At 37.5% G+C, this 19,943-nt stretch overlaps 1 protein-coding gene across 1 annotated transcript in view; it reads right to left on the bottom strand.

Moving 5' to 3' along the window:
- The window catches only part of LOC108673510 (thrombospondin type-1 domain-containing protein 7B), a 76,629-nt gene extending 58,539 nt beyond the window's left edge, over nucleotides 1–18,090 (bottom strand). The window contains exons 1-2 of the mRNA XM_018161354.2: nucleotides 17,808–18,090; nucleotides 4,585–4,949 (exon numbers count right to left, since the gene is read on the bottom strand). Of these exons, the coding sequence (XP_018016843.2) occupies nucleotides 4,585–4,684 (100 nt within the window). The 5' untranslated portion in view covers nucleotides 4,685–4,949; nucleotides 17,808–18,090. The remainder of the gene's footprint in view (nucleotides 1–4,584; nucleotides 4,950–17,807) is intronic.
- Between the last annotated feature and the right edge of the window lie 1,853 nt (nucleotides 18,091–19,943).

Raw genomic sequence — 19,943 nt, 5'->3', positions numbered from 1 at the left:
ATTCAAGCTATTGGGTATATACCGTATATGGTGTTATATCTCCATCAAACGCGCGGTACAAGGGTCTTCTTCAATGATACGCACGAGTTTACTGATATTTTACTGATATTGGCTATTCAATAATCGTGCGATTTGCAAATGTGTCTTACTTACCACTACCATCTAAATTTACTGTTGAGTTTTAGTTTACGCAAGATAAACTGGTTGCATTAAACTTTTCGATTTCACATAACAGTACAACTGAAATTTTTAACCAGAACTATGAGCACTGGCTATAAGTGCTTATAGCCAGCGCCGCATTGTCCGACTCTTTTGATAAAAATATCTTTTTAACCAGTACTAAATAGGGAAGCTTGGAAAAAATACATTTACAAGATCAAACAGAGCTGCAAAAACTTACAGATTCATTTATTATTTTACCTTTGCAGGTCAAGTTGCATAATAAGTTAGATTTTATTGAAGTGCAATGATATAGCTTTGAGATGTTTAGTTTATTATATCTTAATATTTTTTATTGTTTTATCATTCCCGTCAATACTAGTCGGTAAGATCAAATTTTGTTACGCACGTTTGCCAAAGATTAGCATCCAGATTATGCCGTAAGTTCACATTCCATTATGGTTATTTCGGCTCATCCTATTCTAATGCAATGAGCATTCATTTGTTATTCACAACAGGAACAATAAATACCCTTCACCACATAACTTTGGTCTGTTCACCGATTTCGAAAGACAAATGTGTGTTCATTTTGAAACACAAAATTTATTGTTAGCTTATTACGCTGCTAAAAAAGCACCAGTTGTTCCTACACCTTGCATTTGCTAAACAAAAATCAAATGTGCTTCATCCAGCGTTTTTTGGAACTCTTTGTGACGGATGAGAGAGGGTGGAGCGCCCGACTCGTCTTGTTCGTACTTTCTTCAAAATCGTAATTCGCATTCGCGTTTCAACTTTCTTGTGTCTTGATCATTGAAATTTTTCTTGTTCCCCACTCAACATGGTGTAAAAAGCAAACTAATGCCCTAATATCATCGATAAGATATAAATAAAAATTCTACCATCCAAAATGCTTATTGATCAACTGATATTTACTCAATTCCTCCATAAATCTCGGATATTATTTTGTTCAACGTAATCTGCAAGAAAATTGTGAAAGTTTTCTGATTATAGTAACACTAATTTTGAACACGTCAATACTCATCTCGATTTCAGACGTCGACTGAACAACTTTAGCTATTTTCCGATATATTCAACTTCCATGAAAGTTTCATGAAAATCTCATGACTTCCGCCACCGACTCGAATCTCGAGCACGACACGTTCCTGAATTCGGCAAGAGATGTAACCTCCCCTGACACTCAAATGTCAGTCTACTTTTGTCTGATCTTCGTTATTCATTTACCAGGCTTGAAAAATTCATTGGAATAAACGTCCCAATATATGAAAAAATGTATTTCAAAAGTTAGATTCGATTGCTTATTCAACTTACCAATTTATTTGAAAAATAACTAAATCATAACCTGTCTACAAAACCCGTCAAATTGCACCTGAACTTTTTCGCTGATCCGACAAACATTATCAAACTGTCCACCAAAATACTCTCTCCACCTCCTCGGATGCCACAAGTTCCATCACAAGTCATAGCTGTCACGAGGCTGTCACGCGCCTAAGAGACCACATAATTATTCAGCAACCGAAATCCTGTCACTCCTTGAACTATCCGCCTGGCACTGCAGAGTGTATCTAATGGATATATAATCTTTATTTTTTTTTAACTCTTTTGCCTTCTGGTCCCTACTGTTAAGCAACTCTAGACAACTACCCCACTATTCGGTATTGATTTCTATAATGAGTTACCAGTGCGGAAGTTGTAGCCTCACTAGTTCAAAATTTTGCTTATTCAAAGATTCTATAATTTAGAAAAGAAAATTACGCCAAATAAATATGCGTTCTTATTTAAACATATAAACTAACACACATCAAAGTTTCACTGATGCTATTGCCATAATTACATTAAAAATCCCTTTTATAAGAGACATAACTTCCTGATTCGAAAGTAATCCACGTAGAACACTTTATCGAACCCATGCAGATGCTAAATAATGTCTTTTCTAGGAGCCAGGTCATTCTTATTGGCACTACCATACAGTCGCTTGATCTGCTGTTGTACATTGGTTGGGAGTTATATGATAAGCTTTTACATGAATAAAAGTTTCATACAAAAAGAAGAGGCATTTTTCAAGGCATTAAGCTATCCAAGAGTAAACAACCCGTGTGATTGTGACCTACGCATCGTCAGAAGGACAACGGCCCACGAAATGATGTGGCCGGGAGATCGATGTCTCTCAGGCAGTCGATGCATCACACGCAGAGCTCATAAATCTCGCTAAGCATGACTTAAAGCTGCTTAAATTAGAGAACTCTGTCTTGATCTTCCATAAAATTTATGAGTCTTCCCTCGAGGATTCCTTGCCTGAATAGTAAAGGCAGATTGCCTGGCGTCTCGGCAGTAAAGGATGGAAGCCATTTGCTGATTACGCATCAATTTTTATGTTGTTAAGGAAATTAGCAAATACAAGCTCAAGCAAAAAAGCGTACTTCACTTTCATTGACGGTGTATAAATTGAATGCCCTCAATCAGTACTTAGTGTGATGTTGCGAATCAATGAGATTCAATTTTGTCATTAATTATGAAATAAACACAGGAAACATTTTTAAAACACTTTTACGTGATGCCAAGTATCAACTCACTGTGAATGCAGATTTATAAAGAGACAAAAAATGTAGGGCATTTTCATTCTTTATCAGTTTCTATCACAAGCAACGAGCTTGCTGGAGCTTGACCCAATATCTTAACTTGCAGCGAATTTTTCTCTTCAACTCAATTTAGCTCTCACGTTGTTCCTTATAACGCGCTGAGGGAGGATACCTGCTGCTCGAGAAGTCGAGTTGTGTTCTCGAGATCTGAAAGACTTGTTCCGTATCTTCGGCAGGGACTTCGACTTGAAGAAAATAATTGGTCAAGAGGCTGCTCCACGAATTTTTGCTGATCCAATTACATTTTACAGTGATAATTTCTGGATATTTTTCATTCTAACGATGTAGCTTGTATGAAAAAGTGAATCTAAATAATGTAAAATATTTTTCTTACGCCACACTTCATCAGGAAACAAATAATCTAAATTGAAATAAATGTTTCGCACAATGCACCCTCAAATATTAAATATGAAAACGGATTTATAATGGTTTATAAATCTTTATAACAAAAGGTAAATTATTATTGTAATGATCCTTACCTGTCGCGCCGAAATGGTTTTAAAAATTTCGATTATCGACCGTAAATGTCGGAAAGTGAATTGGGCTGACTTCACATGTCGGCAAGGTTCTCCTAGCTCTGTTTCCCTAAAACTTGGTTCATAACTTCACTGTAATTACAATCCACGTGTATCAAAGTTTCCTAAAACCGAAAGCCCTGCAAAGTCGTGCGTGCCATGCCACGAAAAGGAATTTAAGTCTTGGAAGGTCACTGTGAATGGAATTGGCTCAACATTTATTTAATTCGAAGTTTCGAAATTTCCAGCAATGGCAAGTATTTATTTATTAAATTTATGGATAAATTTACAAATTTTCTCCTCTCAACTTAATTAAAGAACTTGAGTATATGTACGAACGAACAAAGTGAAAACGATTTAACAACTGGATTTGAAAGAGAAGATAGCGATGAATCTTATTCTCGCCTTAGAATTAGTCACCGCTCCTTCTTAATTAAGTAAACGAACTTTTCCATGCAACCCAAGACAGAACGTGGAAGTCCACAGAATATCCTTGAAGCCTCCAGAACACAGAACATCTGAGCCTCCACACACACTAGTCACAACCCAATAACTACCCAAATTTGCAACTGTTTTAATATGGGTACAGGCGTGAACAATCATAAACTAACGCATAATAAATCGATTAATTAAGAGAGAAAGACTACTCAAATTACGAAAGGAAACATTGTAAATAGTTCAACAAATTTTTCTTCATCGTTGCTATTGAAACAAATAAAAAAAGCAGAGCCAATGATTCTTTGCTGTTATTAGTTCCGACAGGGCTTTGGCAGTAAGTCTCTAAATGCATCTATTGATAAAATACAATTAATTTATTCCTAAAATCAAGTCATTTAGGGTATATATTATCGCTGAGAGCTAAATTCTAGCAAATATTTAACGTCGCAAATAATATGAAGTTAGGAATTTCACTTTATGCAAAGCCGTGCTCAATATTTTTAGGGTACCGGAAGTGATAATTTCCTCCCAATAAGCAACTTCGACGCCGCATTACATCTTTACGATGAAGTTACGAGGCCCCGCGCGACCCTTGAGAAGATGTCGATCAATGTTGCGAGCTAAGGCTGGAAATAAGTTGAAACCGGAGGCACATGCCTGAGTAAATCCAAGCCATGTTCAGTTATGAGCCATAATCTCTTATACGACAAGAGTATTTAGTTTTAATGCAAATAAGTCGGTCAATAATAATATTTATTCAATATTACTATAAAACTATATTTAATAATGATCTGTTTTGAATTTTCGACACTCACCTGTCGTCCACGTGTAGAGCTGGGAGTCGTTTTGCTGCTGAGACGCTGTGCAGATTTGCTGCAGTAGCGCCGCTAACATCACCCAGTGCAAGAGCTTCATGTTCGTCTTTAGTTTAGTGACATTCCCGGCACTTAGAAAACGAACGATAAACTTGGTTTCAGTGCTTTATTAATGAGTCACTTCAATTTCGAATAGTTAAATACTATAGTTAAGTTCTGAATTTTTGAACAATTGAATAAATACTTCAATTATTCATTCATTTGAACAAGCTGAAGGAAGGCTCAGGTGGTATGGCGGTCGATGGTCTGTTGATGGTCACTTGTCTAACCAGTCAGGATCAAACCTCAGCTTCGTGGAAAAATTTCTGCACAGGAATAAAAAACCGAACTTAGTAAATAAGCAATAAAAAACCTACTCCTAGAATAGCTGAAACAATCAAGATGATAGCTGAATTTCAGATTAAGCTAAATTTTGAATTAACAGTCATTATTCTACCAGTGCATATTTTACATGGAATGATTAAATTATTTACAATATCGAGTTAATGCTTGCGTGCAAATCAACGCCGTTTAAATGCCGTATCTAATCGCTTTAAATGCTCAATCAAAACATGTGCTCTCTTTGATGCCGGTATTGTTATTAACTTAACGTGATTGCTTCTGTAACGAATTATAAATGCTGTGTTTCCAATCCTTGAACTGCATCGCAAACGCCTCTCACACACCTAGAGTTCTGTTTTCCCAACTATTGTTGTCTGTTGACTGAACCGCTGTCTGTTGACTTGGAACATTGAACCACTGCATGATTTACCCGGTATAAATTAGCCTGCATTGTGGTAACCTCTCACGGCAAGTTGTATGACAACAAACATCGTTGTGCGTACAGCAAATGCTGCGTTATCCTTAGCGTCTTCAAGAGCCTCTCGACAACTCACTGCGTCTGCGCTCTGCTCCATCGCAAGTCCGCACTTGCAAGTCTTAAAGAACTAGGGTCATTTGATACACCCAATGATTTTCGTTTGTTTGAACAGCTTTGTTAAGCGCTGCATTGTCCGACTCTTATGATAAAAATATATTTTTAGCCAGTACCTAATAGGTTGCTTAGACTCGTGTAAAAAAAAGTTTATCAAGAGATTGTTGGATGATTGTATGACAAGCATTATTTCTCGGATACAAGTTACATTTCAAAATAAAGTATGTAATATTCTTAAAGTATTGTACAACTCTGCACAGTGTTGTGGCCATATCTCAAAGTTACAAAAAAATTTTTTTTTGAGTTTTCAGTCTCTCTCACCTAAACAGTTCTTGAAGATCCTGAGATCCCTATAAAAAATAATATTTATCCTATTAGTGATCAAATATAATCGTTACAATATTGCAGCAACACCCACGTTATTAGAGATTCATTTGAATAAAGTAGCTGCAGCTTTTCTAAGTTCCTTCTTCTCCTTACTTGGATGTGAAGGAAATTCCCGACCATGCCACGCTCTGACGAAATTCAGTGCCTAACCCAGGGCATGTAATTTCTTCATCCCAATTCAGAGAAGAATATTTCAGCCGCTACGCTAAAAGCCGGAGCGGCAGAGTGCTTCTTACAACATCCTCATAATAAACGTGATGGGATTTCTTTAGACTTGAAAGGAAATGGAACAAATTTTCCGAGCGTGAGTTCGTCGTGAAATGCAGCAATTCAGCTCACCATTAAATGGATTTATTGCCAGTGATAACAGGAAGCTTGAAGAAGACCTACAACGAGATCGTCTAGGACCTCGTCTTGAGCTCCGGTGAAACGCGCTGCTAATTCTACATCTAAGTGCCCTCCAGAAAATCTCTCGCTATTTACTCGCTGGAAAGTAGTGTACTCGTATTCAATTTTACTCGTTTAAATCTCATCCTCTGAATCGAAATATGAAATTATATTTTCCTGCTGTGAATTAGAGCCGCGAAATCAAGATATAATTTTTTACTAGCTTGGATATAGTGGGTTCATGTGTAGTGCCTACAATGTATAAAATTTCATGATCAACCATCCCGCTTCACATAAAGTAACGAATTCGGTGTTATTCATCACATCAGAGGGCTGAAAAAAGACGTTTTCCGACTCTAAATAAGTGATTTAGAATAGCTTTTAAATTGTCAAATATATCCTATGATAAGATTTTGAACACAACCAAGTTTATATTCTACTCTATTTTGAATTTGGCTTTGTAAAAATAACTTTTCAATGGCACTCCTGCTAATTCTGAGAAGCAGTTAACACAGAAAAGTTAAAAAAGCCAGACTTGGTAAAAAAAACTTTGCTTCACAATTTGCAAACGAGCCTCAATTAGATGGTCTCCAATTAAAACTTAAGCCATCTCTGAAAACCGCTCGGCCTGAGCTATCTAGAAAGCTTGAGTAAAGAAAAAAATATACCATGCTTAAAAAAAGGGCTTCCCGTACTAGACTTGGCGGTCTCTGTTATTAAAAGCTCATCAATTATTTTTTAAGATTCACGTCATTGAAAAAGTCAGGTTCTTACTTCAATAACAGTTCCTTTAACAATAAAATTATAAAGAAATTTCTATGTCCCAAAATTTCATTTTAATTAACCTTAAATCTGGCTTTTACAAATCACGATAGATTGTTATTATTAACTTGTGTTAGATCGAACGAAAAATTAGTTAATCTCTAGGCATTCTGTTGACAAGAACTTGCAAGAAAACTACAACTTTGTATGGAAAATGACGATAACTCAACATTCAATGCTCTCCTTAATCAATTTCTGATTTCATCGTAGTCTGACATAATCATAAAATTAGCAAAACTATGGAGAAAATCACTCAGACAATTACTGTAATAAAAAATGTTCATTTCCTAGTGGAAAGGTTACAAGGTAATCAACATTAAGGCAGCGTAGCCAGCAGCCGGTGCTGCGTGCCGAGCTGCACTTACAATTGTCGAAAGTGTTGACCGACACGACACCGAGCCTCGCTAGTTTCTGTACGAATTTCGCTGTGAGGTACTGGAAATAATTACGAATGTGCGCCCCGTTTTGTAGCAATGATCTGTTTTAATACTAGAGATAATTTTTCAAGTAATGTACGTATTGGCAACACTTGCCGCAATGCTGTTTTAAAAAACTAATTGGAATTTCATCATGACAGACCATATCATGAACTTTGTTATTAGACTCTGTTGCGAGGGATTTTTATTTTTCATGTCCCAATACTTTTGGCCTTTATGAAAGTCGATAAATAACTAATTGAATTTTACTTCCATTTATCTCTCGATTTCCCGACTACATTTCTTACAAAACATTCCCTCGTATCTTTATCCGTAATATATTTGGTAACCAAACGAGCCTATAGGTAAGAGGGAGCTTGTAAATGTGACCCAATTCCTCATCCGCGTTCCGGAAACAGCTTTGTGTGTCCTTTTCTGCGGACCGCGCCAGGGGCTTCCGACGCGTCCCAGCCCCCGGAATATTTGTCATGGAAATCGCAATGTTCGGCGACCCGGAGTTTGCTTTGCCTTCCTCCGGCGTGGAAGGATGGATCAGACACGACCAACTCTTGCGGAAATCCTTGGCTCAGCGCGCCAGATGGGGGGATCAACATTCTACGCACGTGTCTAAATAGCCTTGTTTCCCGACTTCTAATGCTTGAAATTAGGGTTTAACTTACCGTTTATATCTTTTCCATGATTTTCATGTAGCAAAAACAGTTGTACAAATTTCTGGAACAATATATTTACACAACTTCAAAAATAATATCAGAAATAATATTTTTCGGCAAAATATGATGCCGTTCTAAATAAATTTGAAATATGAAGCGGCTCATGACAGCTACTTAGCATGCGTTTCTTTCAATTTTAAGTAAAACTGTATATCGATAGTCAGCTTAAAATTGAAGCAATCTTCCTAGAATTTTTCAATTCGTATAAATTATTTTGAGTATCTCGCTTCAGTATATTATCTCAAAAGAACATCCCTAATTAATAACACATCTCATTTATATGCCGATCAGGTTTCTTACACACGACTAATATTGCTACCAAAAAACGTACTAATTCCCCATCCAATATCGACTTCTCTACGTTATGCTTTCAGGTCACCATCACTTGTGATACATTGGCGCAATAATACGCAGTATGTACCTCCGAGACAGGCGCGTAATAATACGCAGTATGTTCCTCCGAGACAGGCGCGCAATAATACGCAGCATGTACCTCCGAGACAGGCGCGCAATAATACGCAGCATGTACCTCCGAGACAGGCGCGCAATAATACGCAGCATGTACCTCCGAGACAGGCGCGCANATCTAGATGTGTATAAGAGACAGAGTCTACACTGCTTACTCAGCTCGCCTCATATCCATCGACTTGCTTTACTCAATGCCGCTTGGTGGCTGAATTGCTTGCTTTTGTTCAGTTATGGACGCGCGAAATTTCAATCTGATATTGAGTGGTAAGGCGGTGAAAAATGATCATCATTGAATAGGAATGTGAGGATGACGAGTAGTGGTGAGTGTAAAATAAAATACAGCAATAAGGAAAATACTATGCACATGTGCGGTAATGAATAATGAATGACTGTGTGGATATGTACTGTAATGGAAGCTTAATTAAAAACTAACTTTGGTTTCATAACCTAGGTAGAGAATAAGAATAATAAAAAATGGTCTTTCATGACCTGAAAACGATATTATCTGGCTTCTTTCGGTAAATTACAGCCGCATTCACGGCGGTGTATTCAGTTCAGAATGAGCACCATTATACTCGTAAACGTTTGCTGTGTTACATTAAGCAACAAACATGCACAAGTTGCGCATAATTCATGCCGTTGGAACTTGTGCATCGATGAAACTTTTAGTGCAGTATCGATGGCAGAACTTTGAACCAATATTGTGTAAACTTGGACGCTGTAAGGTTGCAGGATTCATGACAAAACAGCTCCCGGCAGCTGAAACAGAGGCCTGATCAGCGAGAAATGAACCATTCTTCATTCAGAGAACTATGATGCTGCAGCCATGGTAAATGACGCCGAAATAACTAATACTTTGACTTCGGAAATTATGAGCACTGAAAACTATGGTGAGGACCCAGTCCATTATTTTCGGTCTAAATAATATAATTCCGTATAACTGATGGTAAGAAACAAATTAAACATGATCAGCTTTGCATGACAACAAACAATAATTTTTCTCATAGATTGTCAATTTTGTTAATATTTATTAATATTTCGAAATGTTCCTACTTATATAAAATTATACACAAACTTGGCAATATAAGTGAGGCTTCCCTCAAGTATACGTGGCCACGCGAGACAAGCACTGGATGTTCCCCTCATTACGTAATCATAAGAAGTAGGAATCAAGACTCGCCCCTTATCGATCGAAGTGCCGCGCGTGGAGCTCTGTTGGCAGGGCAGGACTAGAGGGAAATAAAACATGGAAGCTAGGTAAGGTTATCCCTCCAAAAGTGGAGTGTTGGCACGGAAGGACTAGAGGGAAATGAAGCATGTAGGTTATTCCTACAAAGTGGTGTTTTGGCAGGGCAGGACTAGAGGGAAATGAAGCATGGATGCTAGGTAAGGTTATTCCTCCAGAAGTACTGTGTTGGCAGGGCAGGACTAGATGGAAATGAAGCATGGATGCTAGGTAAGGTTATTCCTCCAAAAGTGGAGTGTTGTTAGGGCAGGACTAGAGGGAAATAAAACATGGATGCTAGGTAAGGTTATCCCTCCAAAAGTGGAGTGTTGTCAGGGCAGGACTAGAGGGAAATAAAACATGGATGCTAGGTAAGGTTATCCCTCCAAAAGTGAAGTGTTGGCAGGGCAGGACTAGAGGGAAATGAAGCGTGGATGTTAGGTAAGGTTTTTCCTCCAAAAGTGGTGTGTTGGCTGGGTAGGACTAGAGTGAAATGAAGCGCGGATGCTAGGTGTGGTGAAGCCTCCCTAACGTGCACCATTAATGAGCTGCAAGTTCACGCACGGCTCGTTTACAGCCACAGCAAATAAAAGTTGTTCAATAGCATTCGTGCACAAAATAAATGAAAGCTCGCAGTCAAAGAAACCTCGACTCCTGAGGGATGCACCCTTGTATTTTGCCCAGGATTGTTATTGCGAAAAGGATTTTATTTTCATCATCTAACCGACGAGAGCTTTTCTTTAACAAACATCAAAGCTCACAAACGGTTGAATGATCGTCTCAAAAACCCGGAAATTAAAATTCAAGCGCTCTGAATATTTAGCGCAAGCAAAAAGCTGACTCATTAAGAACTCTACAGTTCTGCTGTTTAATCATCGTGTCCAAAACAGAAGCAGACAAAGACTTGCTTGCGGGCATTCGCAATTAGTATCTAGAACGGCGGACTGTGAGTCGTTGGTGTGCACTTAAAACCAGCCATCAAAACTAAAGCGGCCTCGTAAACTCCTCATGAAGGCTATTGCCTCAAATGCGGTCCCAGGCTTGAGCCTTGAACGATTTGTCCTGAGGGTATTGATGCTCGGATGGATTCTGAGTCTCTAAGGAGCACTGCAGCGTCTCGGGCTCCAAGCCTTCAAAGCTTATTTGTTCCCTCAGATGAACACCAATGACTGCCAAAAATTGAGACGAACTTGTGGACGGAAAATTCAAGCATCGTGGTTGCTTGTTATCGTTGTAATTCAAGCATTTATCTTGCGTATCTTTAAATACGTTAGGTGATATTTCGGAAAATAAATGCATTTGCGAGAACTAAAACACCTATCATTTGTATCATTGAAAGTAGAAAAGCCAATTATTTGTAAGAATTTCAATATTTAACGAAAAAAAAATCAGTCTCAGAATTAAAATTTCGTGTTATACACTGAATCAAAAAATTTAAATCCATTTAAATTGAATGAAACAATTAACATTTCGTTTGAGTTAAAATGAACGTAACACTCAGATTTATAGTCAATTAAGCTACTGCTCGTCCATATCTGTGAAAGTCCTTTAATCGGCTCACGCACTTTGCGCCAATCCCAGGCTTAGAATTTTCCTTGACGCACTGCATTAACGGACGCCTTAAATCGGCCTTGCTTAGGCGGCTTTGTGGGGCACAGTGCGCATGATTGAAGTATTAGCAACAGCTACACCAACAGCATTACAAACAGGAAGAACATGGATGCAAATAATGCGTGTATAGTGGCAACAAGGAAGAGAATAGTGGTGCGAGCAATAATAGCAGTGGTACAAACAGAGACATTAAGTGGTAGAAATAACGACAATAGAGGTATAGGAAGAATGAAGTAGCAGCGGTAAAAACAACTAAAACACAGGTATAAGTAGCTCCAATAATTGTACAAGTAACACCAACAGCTGTAAAAACAGCAACAACAAAGTTACCAACAATTACAGAAGTGGTGCGAAGGAAGAAAACAGAGCTACGTATAATGAAGAAAATGTAACAAGTAACATCATCAGTGGTACAATTAACTGCAACCGTGTCCAAGAAATACATGATATATCATTGCACATTAAAACATATGTATCGATGCATGAAAAACCACTCAGTAACCGCAATCAAGTTAACTGCAGCATCCGCGCTTTCTAAGTGGATGTCTGTATAGTGGCTTTCTATGTCTTGCCACTATCCAGACATAAGGTATAACTGGCACATTTGAATGGCGTTACTTATTGACCTCACAGAGTGTACGAACCCACCCCACATCACCCGCCTTAAGAGCAGCAGCCATCAGACGTGTGGATGAGGCCGTGTTTATCAAGACTACAAGGGGACTTAAGGCGGAAGGGTGGGCTGCAGACGCCTTATCTCCCAGGAACTGCACTTCGCTTACAAATCAGGCAAGATGCAATCTTGATCCGGCAGCTGCCGCTGCCACTGCGTTCTGTATTTCCGGTTTAGAGCGTTGCCATACGATTGCGTGAGAAACGAAATTACCCCTATATTATAAACCTATATTGCACTGAAATAAAATTTCTTCAATATTATTGCCCTAGACGAAATACCGATGGAAAATATTTCGTACACCAGAGATAACTTTCTGTTTCCGTCCAGAGTAACGTAATGTGTCAATGCATCTGACTGACTATATAGAGTATATGGCGTTAGCGTCTTAATTCATAGTATGTTTGTGTCAGGTTATTATTAATCTCAAGATCTCTGACTACGCACACTTGTATGGCCTGTCTAGTGATATGAAATGTAATAGAATTCTATTCCTCTGCAGAACTAACTTAGGATATACTATGGAGATAGTGATAATGGAGATAACTATTTTGGAAGTAGGCAATTTTTTCTTTGTAACGCTGAAACTGTACATTCGATAAAAGCTACTTATCCAGTTGCTCCACATGCAGGGAACTCAAGTTTACAAGAGTCGGATGTGAGCAACATACTTGTTAAACGTAAAATTTCAATGAATTGAAGAATCGACTGCAACAAGCAATTAACATCAAATTGATTTATGCTTTTTCCCTAGTTCAATTTGCTCCAGTAGACCTTTATTTGCATCAGCGCCCTCCAGCTGCAGTAACTGCATTAACAGCACAACAACAGTAGAAGTACCGATGGCAACAGCAGACAACAGTAGAACAGATGAAACAGCTGCCTAAATATCAAGAGCACCAACCACCGCAGAGACAACAGCCACTTATTCTGCATTAGTAAACTGCGCAACAACAGCTACTTCATTACTGATTGCAACAGCAACGTCTGTAGCATCAGCTGCTACTGTAGCAACGTCTGTAGCATCAGCTGCCTCTGTAGCAACGTCTGTAGCATCAGCTGCTAATGTAGCAACGTCTGTAGCATCAGCACCACCAACAATGAAAAGGAGCACCCAAGCATCTTCTTTTTTTAGTGGGCAGCGCTGGTAATTAGTTTAGTGTCCCCACGAGACGAATGGCCGGCAATGTAGCGAGGAAGCCTCTTGCCCAGCTGCCCTGAGCACAAATTGAATTTTGAGACGCAGCGAGAGGCGACGCGTCGTCCAGTTTTGTTCAATGAAAACTTTTTGAAACTTCATGCCTAAGTCGTCTGGAAATTCCTGTGCATGTGGCGATTCAGTGATAAGCCGACAACTCTTCATTTGTAATATAAACTGTGAAGAACTCCTGGTATAATAAGTATCTGAAAAGTCGTTGTGAAGAGCGGAAGGAAGTTTGTGTTTACGGGAATGATAGATAAAATAGGTAGATATTTACGCAAGTTCAAAGTGTAAGTGTAGAAAATATCTGACGAATGGAGCGTCAATGATAAAAGAGAGAGAAGGAGAGACGAACAAATAGACAGAGCGCTGAGAATATTAAAGGTGAAGTAAAAGAATTAAAATTACACGCTAAGCGAATAATGGAATCTAAAGACAATGCAACATGATGGAGTACAAATGAAGTACAAATGAAAAAGCTGATGAAGCAATGTATTTGTGGAGGTGCAGAAGAAGTAATATAGATGACGAAGTGCTGGTGAAGAAGTATATACATATAAATAAAAGAACGTTGAAGCGCTACTAAATGAGGCGTTAGTAATGACAGAATTCAATATTAGGGGCTTACGTATAACGGAGTGAGCATTTACTGGAGGCATGCTACACAGTGAGCATACAGGAAGCATGCTAAAGAGTCATGCTACTTATTACTGAGTGCATACTGTAGAGTTCAGGGCAAAACAATGGCAGGCTGTGATGCTCCCATCTCTAGTCTATCTGCTTTAGGGTGAGTGGCATTTGCTGCAGAATATCTGAAGGCTGTGTATAATAGAAAGTGTCTGTACCGGCCACGTATTCCAGCAAGTGTCATGCAAGTGTTCTGTCATGTGTCATAAGTGTCTACTCATGCCACGTATCCCTACAAGTGTCTGCCCATGCCGTCCAACCAACACTTCTCCGATGCTCTCTCATCTCCTTAATTTTTACATACACGAAGAAATATCCATGATATCAGCAGGCATCTTAGCAACGCCTTTGTCGCACATTAGCAAATTTTCTTCAAGTGGCGATGTAAATGTAAATGCGAGGACGATCACACCCAAATTTTCATCTGAGTTCAGATGAGTTACAAAACATAAAACTTATGCAAAATATCGCCTTAATACGATAATTGCTGTAACTGGAAACAAAGTTTGAAGTTAAGGTATTAATTAGCAGCTCAAAGTTCGACAATATGAAACTTTACTTTTTTCTGCATTAAGTCCTTTGCTAGACTGAAGTATTTTAGTATAATCCTTATTATTTTTTTCAGCCTCATAATATTCATTAGATATTATATGTTAGGAACAGGCATCATTATATGTAGTTACGAATCTCTAACTCATTAATTAAGACAGGAAAAATGTCAGAACGGAAAAAAATCAGAACAAAATGCTTCCATTAAGGCATTATCATGACATTACGAAACTCGCGTCTACGTGTGTAATTTATTGCTCTTAACTGTTCGGGTTCGAAACGAAATTAGATGAAAACGTTATTATTTTAAGCGTGAAATACACCAACTTGCATTATTATAACTAGAGGCTCATGTAAAGTAATGACATCAGTTATTTATGTGTCACGTGTTCCATTAAAAATGCAAGTTTTACAGTATTTTTGACACAATCATTTTACCATTTGTAATTACAAGGCTATGTTTTTCTTTCGTTTAATTCTATTCATCAGCATCAATAGTGTCACTTAAACACTAATTCATTATTTTTCTCCATAGCGCAAGCTGATTAATTGTTAATAACACATTAAATCTCTGTCACAAATTATCAAACAACATGTAAAAATTAATAGTTAAAGATGAAAGTTTTCCTAAAGTAGACGTGAAGAATCAAATCGTGTCATGATAAGCTTCTCAGTTTTACTTAAACTCCCTCCAATCTAATTTATATAAATGTCTTGTTTATGAATGATCTGGTTCTATAAACTACCTTCAGCGATTCACAAAACAACTATAGAAAAATGCATCATTGCATGCTCACTCCATTTTAATTTTTATATAATGATTTTCATCTTGTGCCCATTTTATGATATTTGTCATGATTACAGTCTATGCTGCGAATGTCATGGTTCCATCATAAATTAGCCCAAAACATGAAGTATGTAATTTTTTATTACTATGTATATAGTATTTTCTCTGATTAAAAATGTCAGCCGCTGTATCCATAGCCGCGCTCATATTTTATAAAGCACAAGCTAGACTGAAAATGACAGCAATCACTCGAATAAATTTCCGCAAAAAAAACTCTTTTTCCGCATAACATCTTTCTTGACAAGCCTCGGCTTCAAATTAAATCTGTCGCTTCCCAGCATCCGCTAAAAAATAGTTGATGAAACCTTGATTTGTCCACTAATGTGTGTTACAGCCCACGGCCGCGCTCGGCTTATCGCGCATTACACTCGGAAATTGAGGCGCTCACGCGTCAATTTTTCACCGAGTGACAGAGGCTCAGGATCATCAATTATTGTGCGCCGTGCGCAGCCGGCGGCTGATCGAAGGCCAGCTCACTGATCTCAACGCCCTTCCTACTCAAACTCTGACACGAAAGATTTAATCGTTCAAAAAATCCATGATTTAATCTGATACAAAAATCCAAATAATCCCTTCGATGGACTCAAAGCAAACCCGTTCGTCACTGACACATTTACCGTCGTAAGTGCTATTCGTACCTAGTGGCTTGGGTCCGAGAAGTCCCGTTAGTCACGAAAGGGTTAAGATGTAGCTAGGCTACTAGACGGCCATGGGTCAAGTAAGACAGCTCCGTGTATTATAGACGCATGATTTATTCAGGGTCTTTCAAACTTTTTCAACGAAATATGTGGTGCAGGATGGTCAGTCTCATGAAAATTGTTACCATTTTTATTTGAAATTTTAAATTTAATGAATAATAGATTAACAAATTTTCATTGTTGGAGTCCAGTGAGAGTTCCGAACACTGTCATCCTTTTTGAAAGTGGGACACGATCAAATTACGACAAATTTTAAACTATTGCTGTATTGACTTTGTTGAAGAGCATTGCAAGTTGCTCTGTAGATTAAATAACGAGCGCATATTTCGCATCGGATAAACAAATTTTCTACAAGTAGCGTCATAGCCAGAAAATGGCCTTAAATTATTTTGATTAAAGGATTGCAAAGATTGAGAAAGAGAGAGGAGAGTACTTGACGCTCATACTAGGATAAGATAGTTCCTGTTACAGGAAATAGGCCTACAGTAGCAACTTGTATTTATTATTGAGATTAACAGAAAACCAGTCAAAATGATTACCAACGATTATTTAGCCCGAAAAACAATGTAGATAAGCCAATCGGAAAGAATTGTATCGTGATTTAAAATATTTACACTTATTTAAACTTATTTATACTTATGCATCAGGTTTCACTTGATCAAAATGGTATGAACAGCTAGAATTGAAGACCTGCGCTCTTGTTGTACTTGTACATAATTAAAATTAAAACAACTAATTATATCATGCGCCATTTTTAGACTAAATGTTATTTATTTACTAAATAAATAGATAAATTACATTTTTATTTACTAAATTTTATTTATTTTTAATTCGTTTAGACTAAATTAAAGTAAAATTCAATAGCATTCAGTTGTGAGGCAGGTTAACGTCAATTACGCAGCTGTTAAGCAGCCAGATAAAAGAATAATATTTTAGACAAACAAAAGACAATGTTTTAGAAATTATGTGTTGAGCTGGTAATGCTGTCAGAGATATTCTGTGTTGGTAGGCTAATAATAAATTATATTTTTAGTTTTGACAATTATATGATGTTTTCCTGATGGAAAAAATTATGTTTTGTACTGGTAATGCTGACAGCGATTTATCGTTGTTCTGGTTATGCTGATAAGGATAGTTGATGATGATAATATTGCGGTATTTAATATTGGCAAATTCTAGCTAATGATCAAAGATCATATACACATATTCGTAATAATTTGTAAAATAAAAATGAAAGGAACATTCACAGCAAATTTATTCAATGTGGATGTGAAGAAAATCTAAGGATATTACTTCGAAAATTTAATTTACATTCTGCGCTGTATTTTTCAGGTATTGAACTACCAGCAAATGATCAGAGTTAAGTTAAATGCAATCACTTTTGAGTATCAAGAAAATTCTTTTCTGTATATACATCTTTGACTGCTTATATGCGAAGAAAACATTACCCTGATATTGATGACAACCATAATCGAAGCAAAGTGCTATAATAAAGCATAAACTTAAACTTGGACATTCGTTTTAGGTATTAATGTAGTTGTGACTCACTTGCTACGTAGAGCCAGGCGTGTCGCAGCGCTCAGCTACATGGCAACGCAACACCCGAATGTGATTGACTCTTGAATTGACTTCATCAACATGGATTTCACGTCGTGTTGATATAACCTAAATCACTTCACCTCTGTCTTGTACGCCTATGCTAACTGTTATCCGGCAAAAAAGAGCAAGCAGCTCTTCGTTAAAATTAACTGGAGCGGTAGAGTCAGGGCGCAAAGCACACTTTGTCAGGGAGGACGGCAGGTTCGATGCGACGCTACCTCTCACTGCCGCGTCTGAGATGGCACTGACCGCCAAACTAAGCAGCACTCCAGTTCAGAGACCGCGTTCTTCAAAAGAAATTCTTCAAAGGAGATCCCGTGTGTGTCATTCCAATTTCTGTGACATTGACCGTGAATAAAGTCACTACGATATCGACGATGTTCGAAATTGTTAAAATGTAACAAAATATTCGTTCGTTGCTTATATAAATAAAAGATTGAACGTCATATGTTTCAAGCATTGAAGAACGAATGTTAGTCTTGATATAATCTATACGAAAACACTTGAGATACGTGCCATAAAATTTCAACTGTGGAGTTAGCAAAAGTCTTCGGACAGTAGAACCAGCATTCAATTTACCATCAATTTATGGCATTGGGTTTTTCCATGCCTTTAACCAGGCTCTTTTCAACCCCACATGTGAACTCAGATATTTCAACTCAACTACTAAGAATTTGAATTTATTATAGGTTTTTAATAGGACACGTACAAGTTTTCACTTTTATTTAAGTGATACGATGAAGCTAAAATAGTTATATTATGTTTTTATTATTTTCCGGAATTATGGATGATTATTATGGCTATTCGGTGAATATCATACTTAGCTTAAAAGTATGTAGGCTCTAAAAGTCTACTAATTTATGAGAAAAAAATCATTTCGATATCCAAATTTCCCAGTTATCATTTTTATTATATATACGTATTCAATAAAAAGGGTTTATCATGTAACTTTCAAATAAATTATGATGATGGGATATCGAGCTCAAATGGAAATTAATTGAAGTCAATCAAAAGGATGGATTACGAGGATGGAACGTGTTACTTCTAACTTTAATATTACGAGGAGATAGCAATCTCAAATGGAGATCAAAAGTCAATTAAGTATGCGAAAAGAGTAACTCCTATATTAAATATGATGAAGGGATATCGCGCTCAAATTGAGATCAGGAGCAAATCAGACGCCTTAACGGCTTCCCGCTCTCAATTGGCTGGTCGGCAATTGCAGCTAACTGTCTAATTGCGTTCAGTAAAGCGAGATAACGCAGCGGCTGCAACGAATCGATAGAGGCTTTACCTTGAGCAAAACTATGATGCGTCATAGATGGTACTTCTATGATACGTCATAGATGATACTTCTATGATACGTCATAGATGATGCTGCGATAATACGTCATAGATGATACGTCTTATGCACATTATTCTGCATGCACATTATTCAACGTTTTTTCGCGAGAAATGAGATGCTTAGTCAAGAACGCTGCAACGTACCCAATACGTTCACAATATTCGTATTCGTTGTATGTTTAGGCTCGTTTCCATGGGATACGTTAGTGGTTAAAATATCGATTACCATTATTTTAATGGAGCTATTATCTCTAATTTGAGTCATGCCAGCCACATCAAACTTCTTCACAATCTAGCTTGCTTAGAAGCAGCCCAGAATGGACGAATGACCAGAAAGATCCACGTAAATCATACGTCTCTTTCTGAGTCGTCGGAAGAAACGATCTTGGTTCTCAACCCAGGACGACGCGATTAGTAAATTGCACTTCTTTCATTATATTCAATAGTTAATAAAGGGTAGATCAGCTTGGATAGATTTCTAAAGGCAACTTTAATTGTCTGGAATTATAAAGTGAACATTTTGGATTGAGCTCTCAAAGCCAACGCTCAAAGGTCTCGTTCTTGATTTTCTCCGCTTGCAAGAATCACAGAAAAAATAAAGTTCAATTAATTAATTGCCTCCGATCATTTACTAAGAAAAAATACTAAGAGAACTTCCAACCCGTAGAGGCTAAATAATTCAAGTAATTTATTTGAAATAACTAACTAAAATTAAATCAGGCATCATAAAATTAGAGGACT

Source organism: Hyalella azteca, unplaced genomic scaffold (genome assembly GCF_000764305.2).
Source record: "Hyalella azteca isolate HAZT.00-mixed unplaced genomic scaffold, Hazt_2.0.2 contig3384, whole genome shotgun sequence".
NCBI lineage: Eukaryota > Metazoa > Arthropoda > Malacostraca > Amphipoda > Hyalellidae > Hyalella > Hyalella azteca.
Note: the sequence above shows the minus strand (reverse complement) of the source record. Positions and strands in the feature narration are given on the sequence as shown.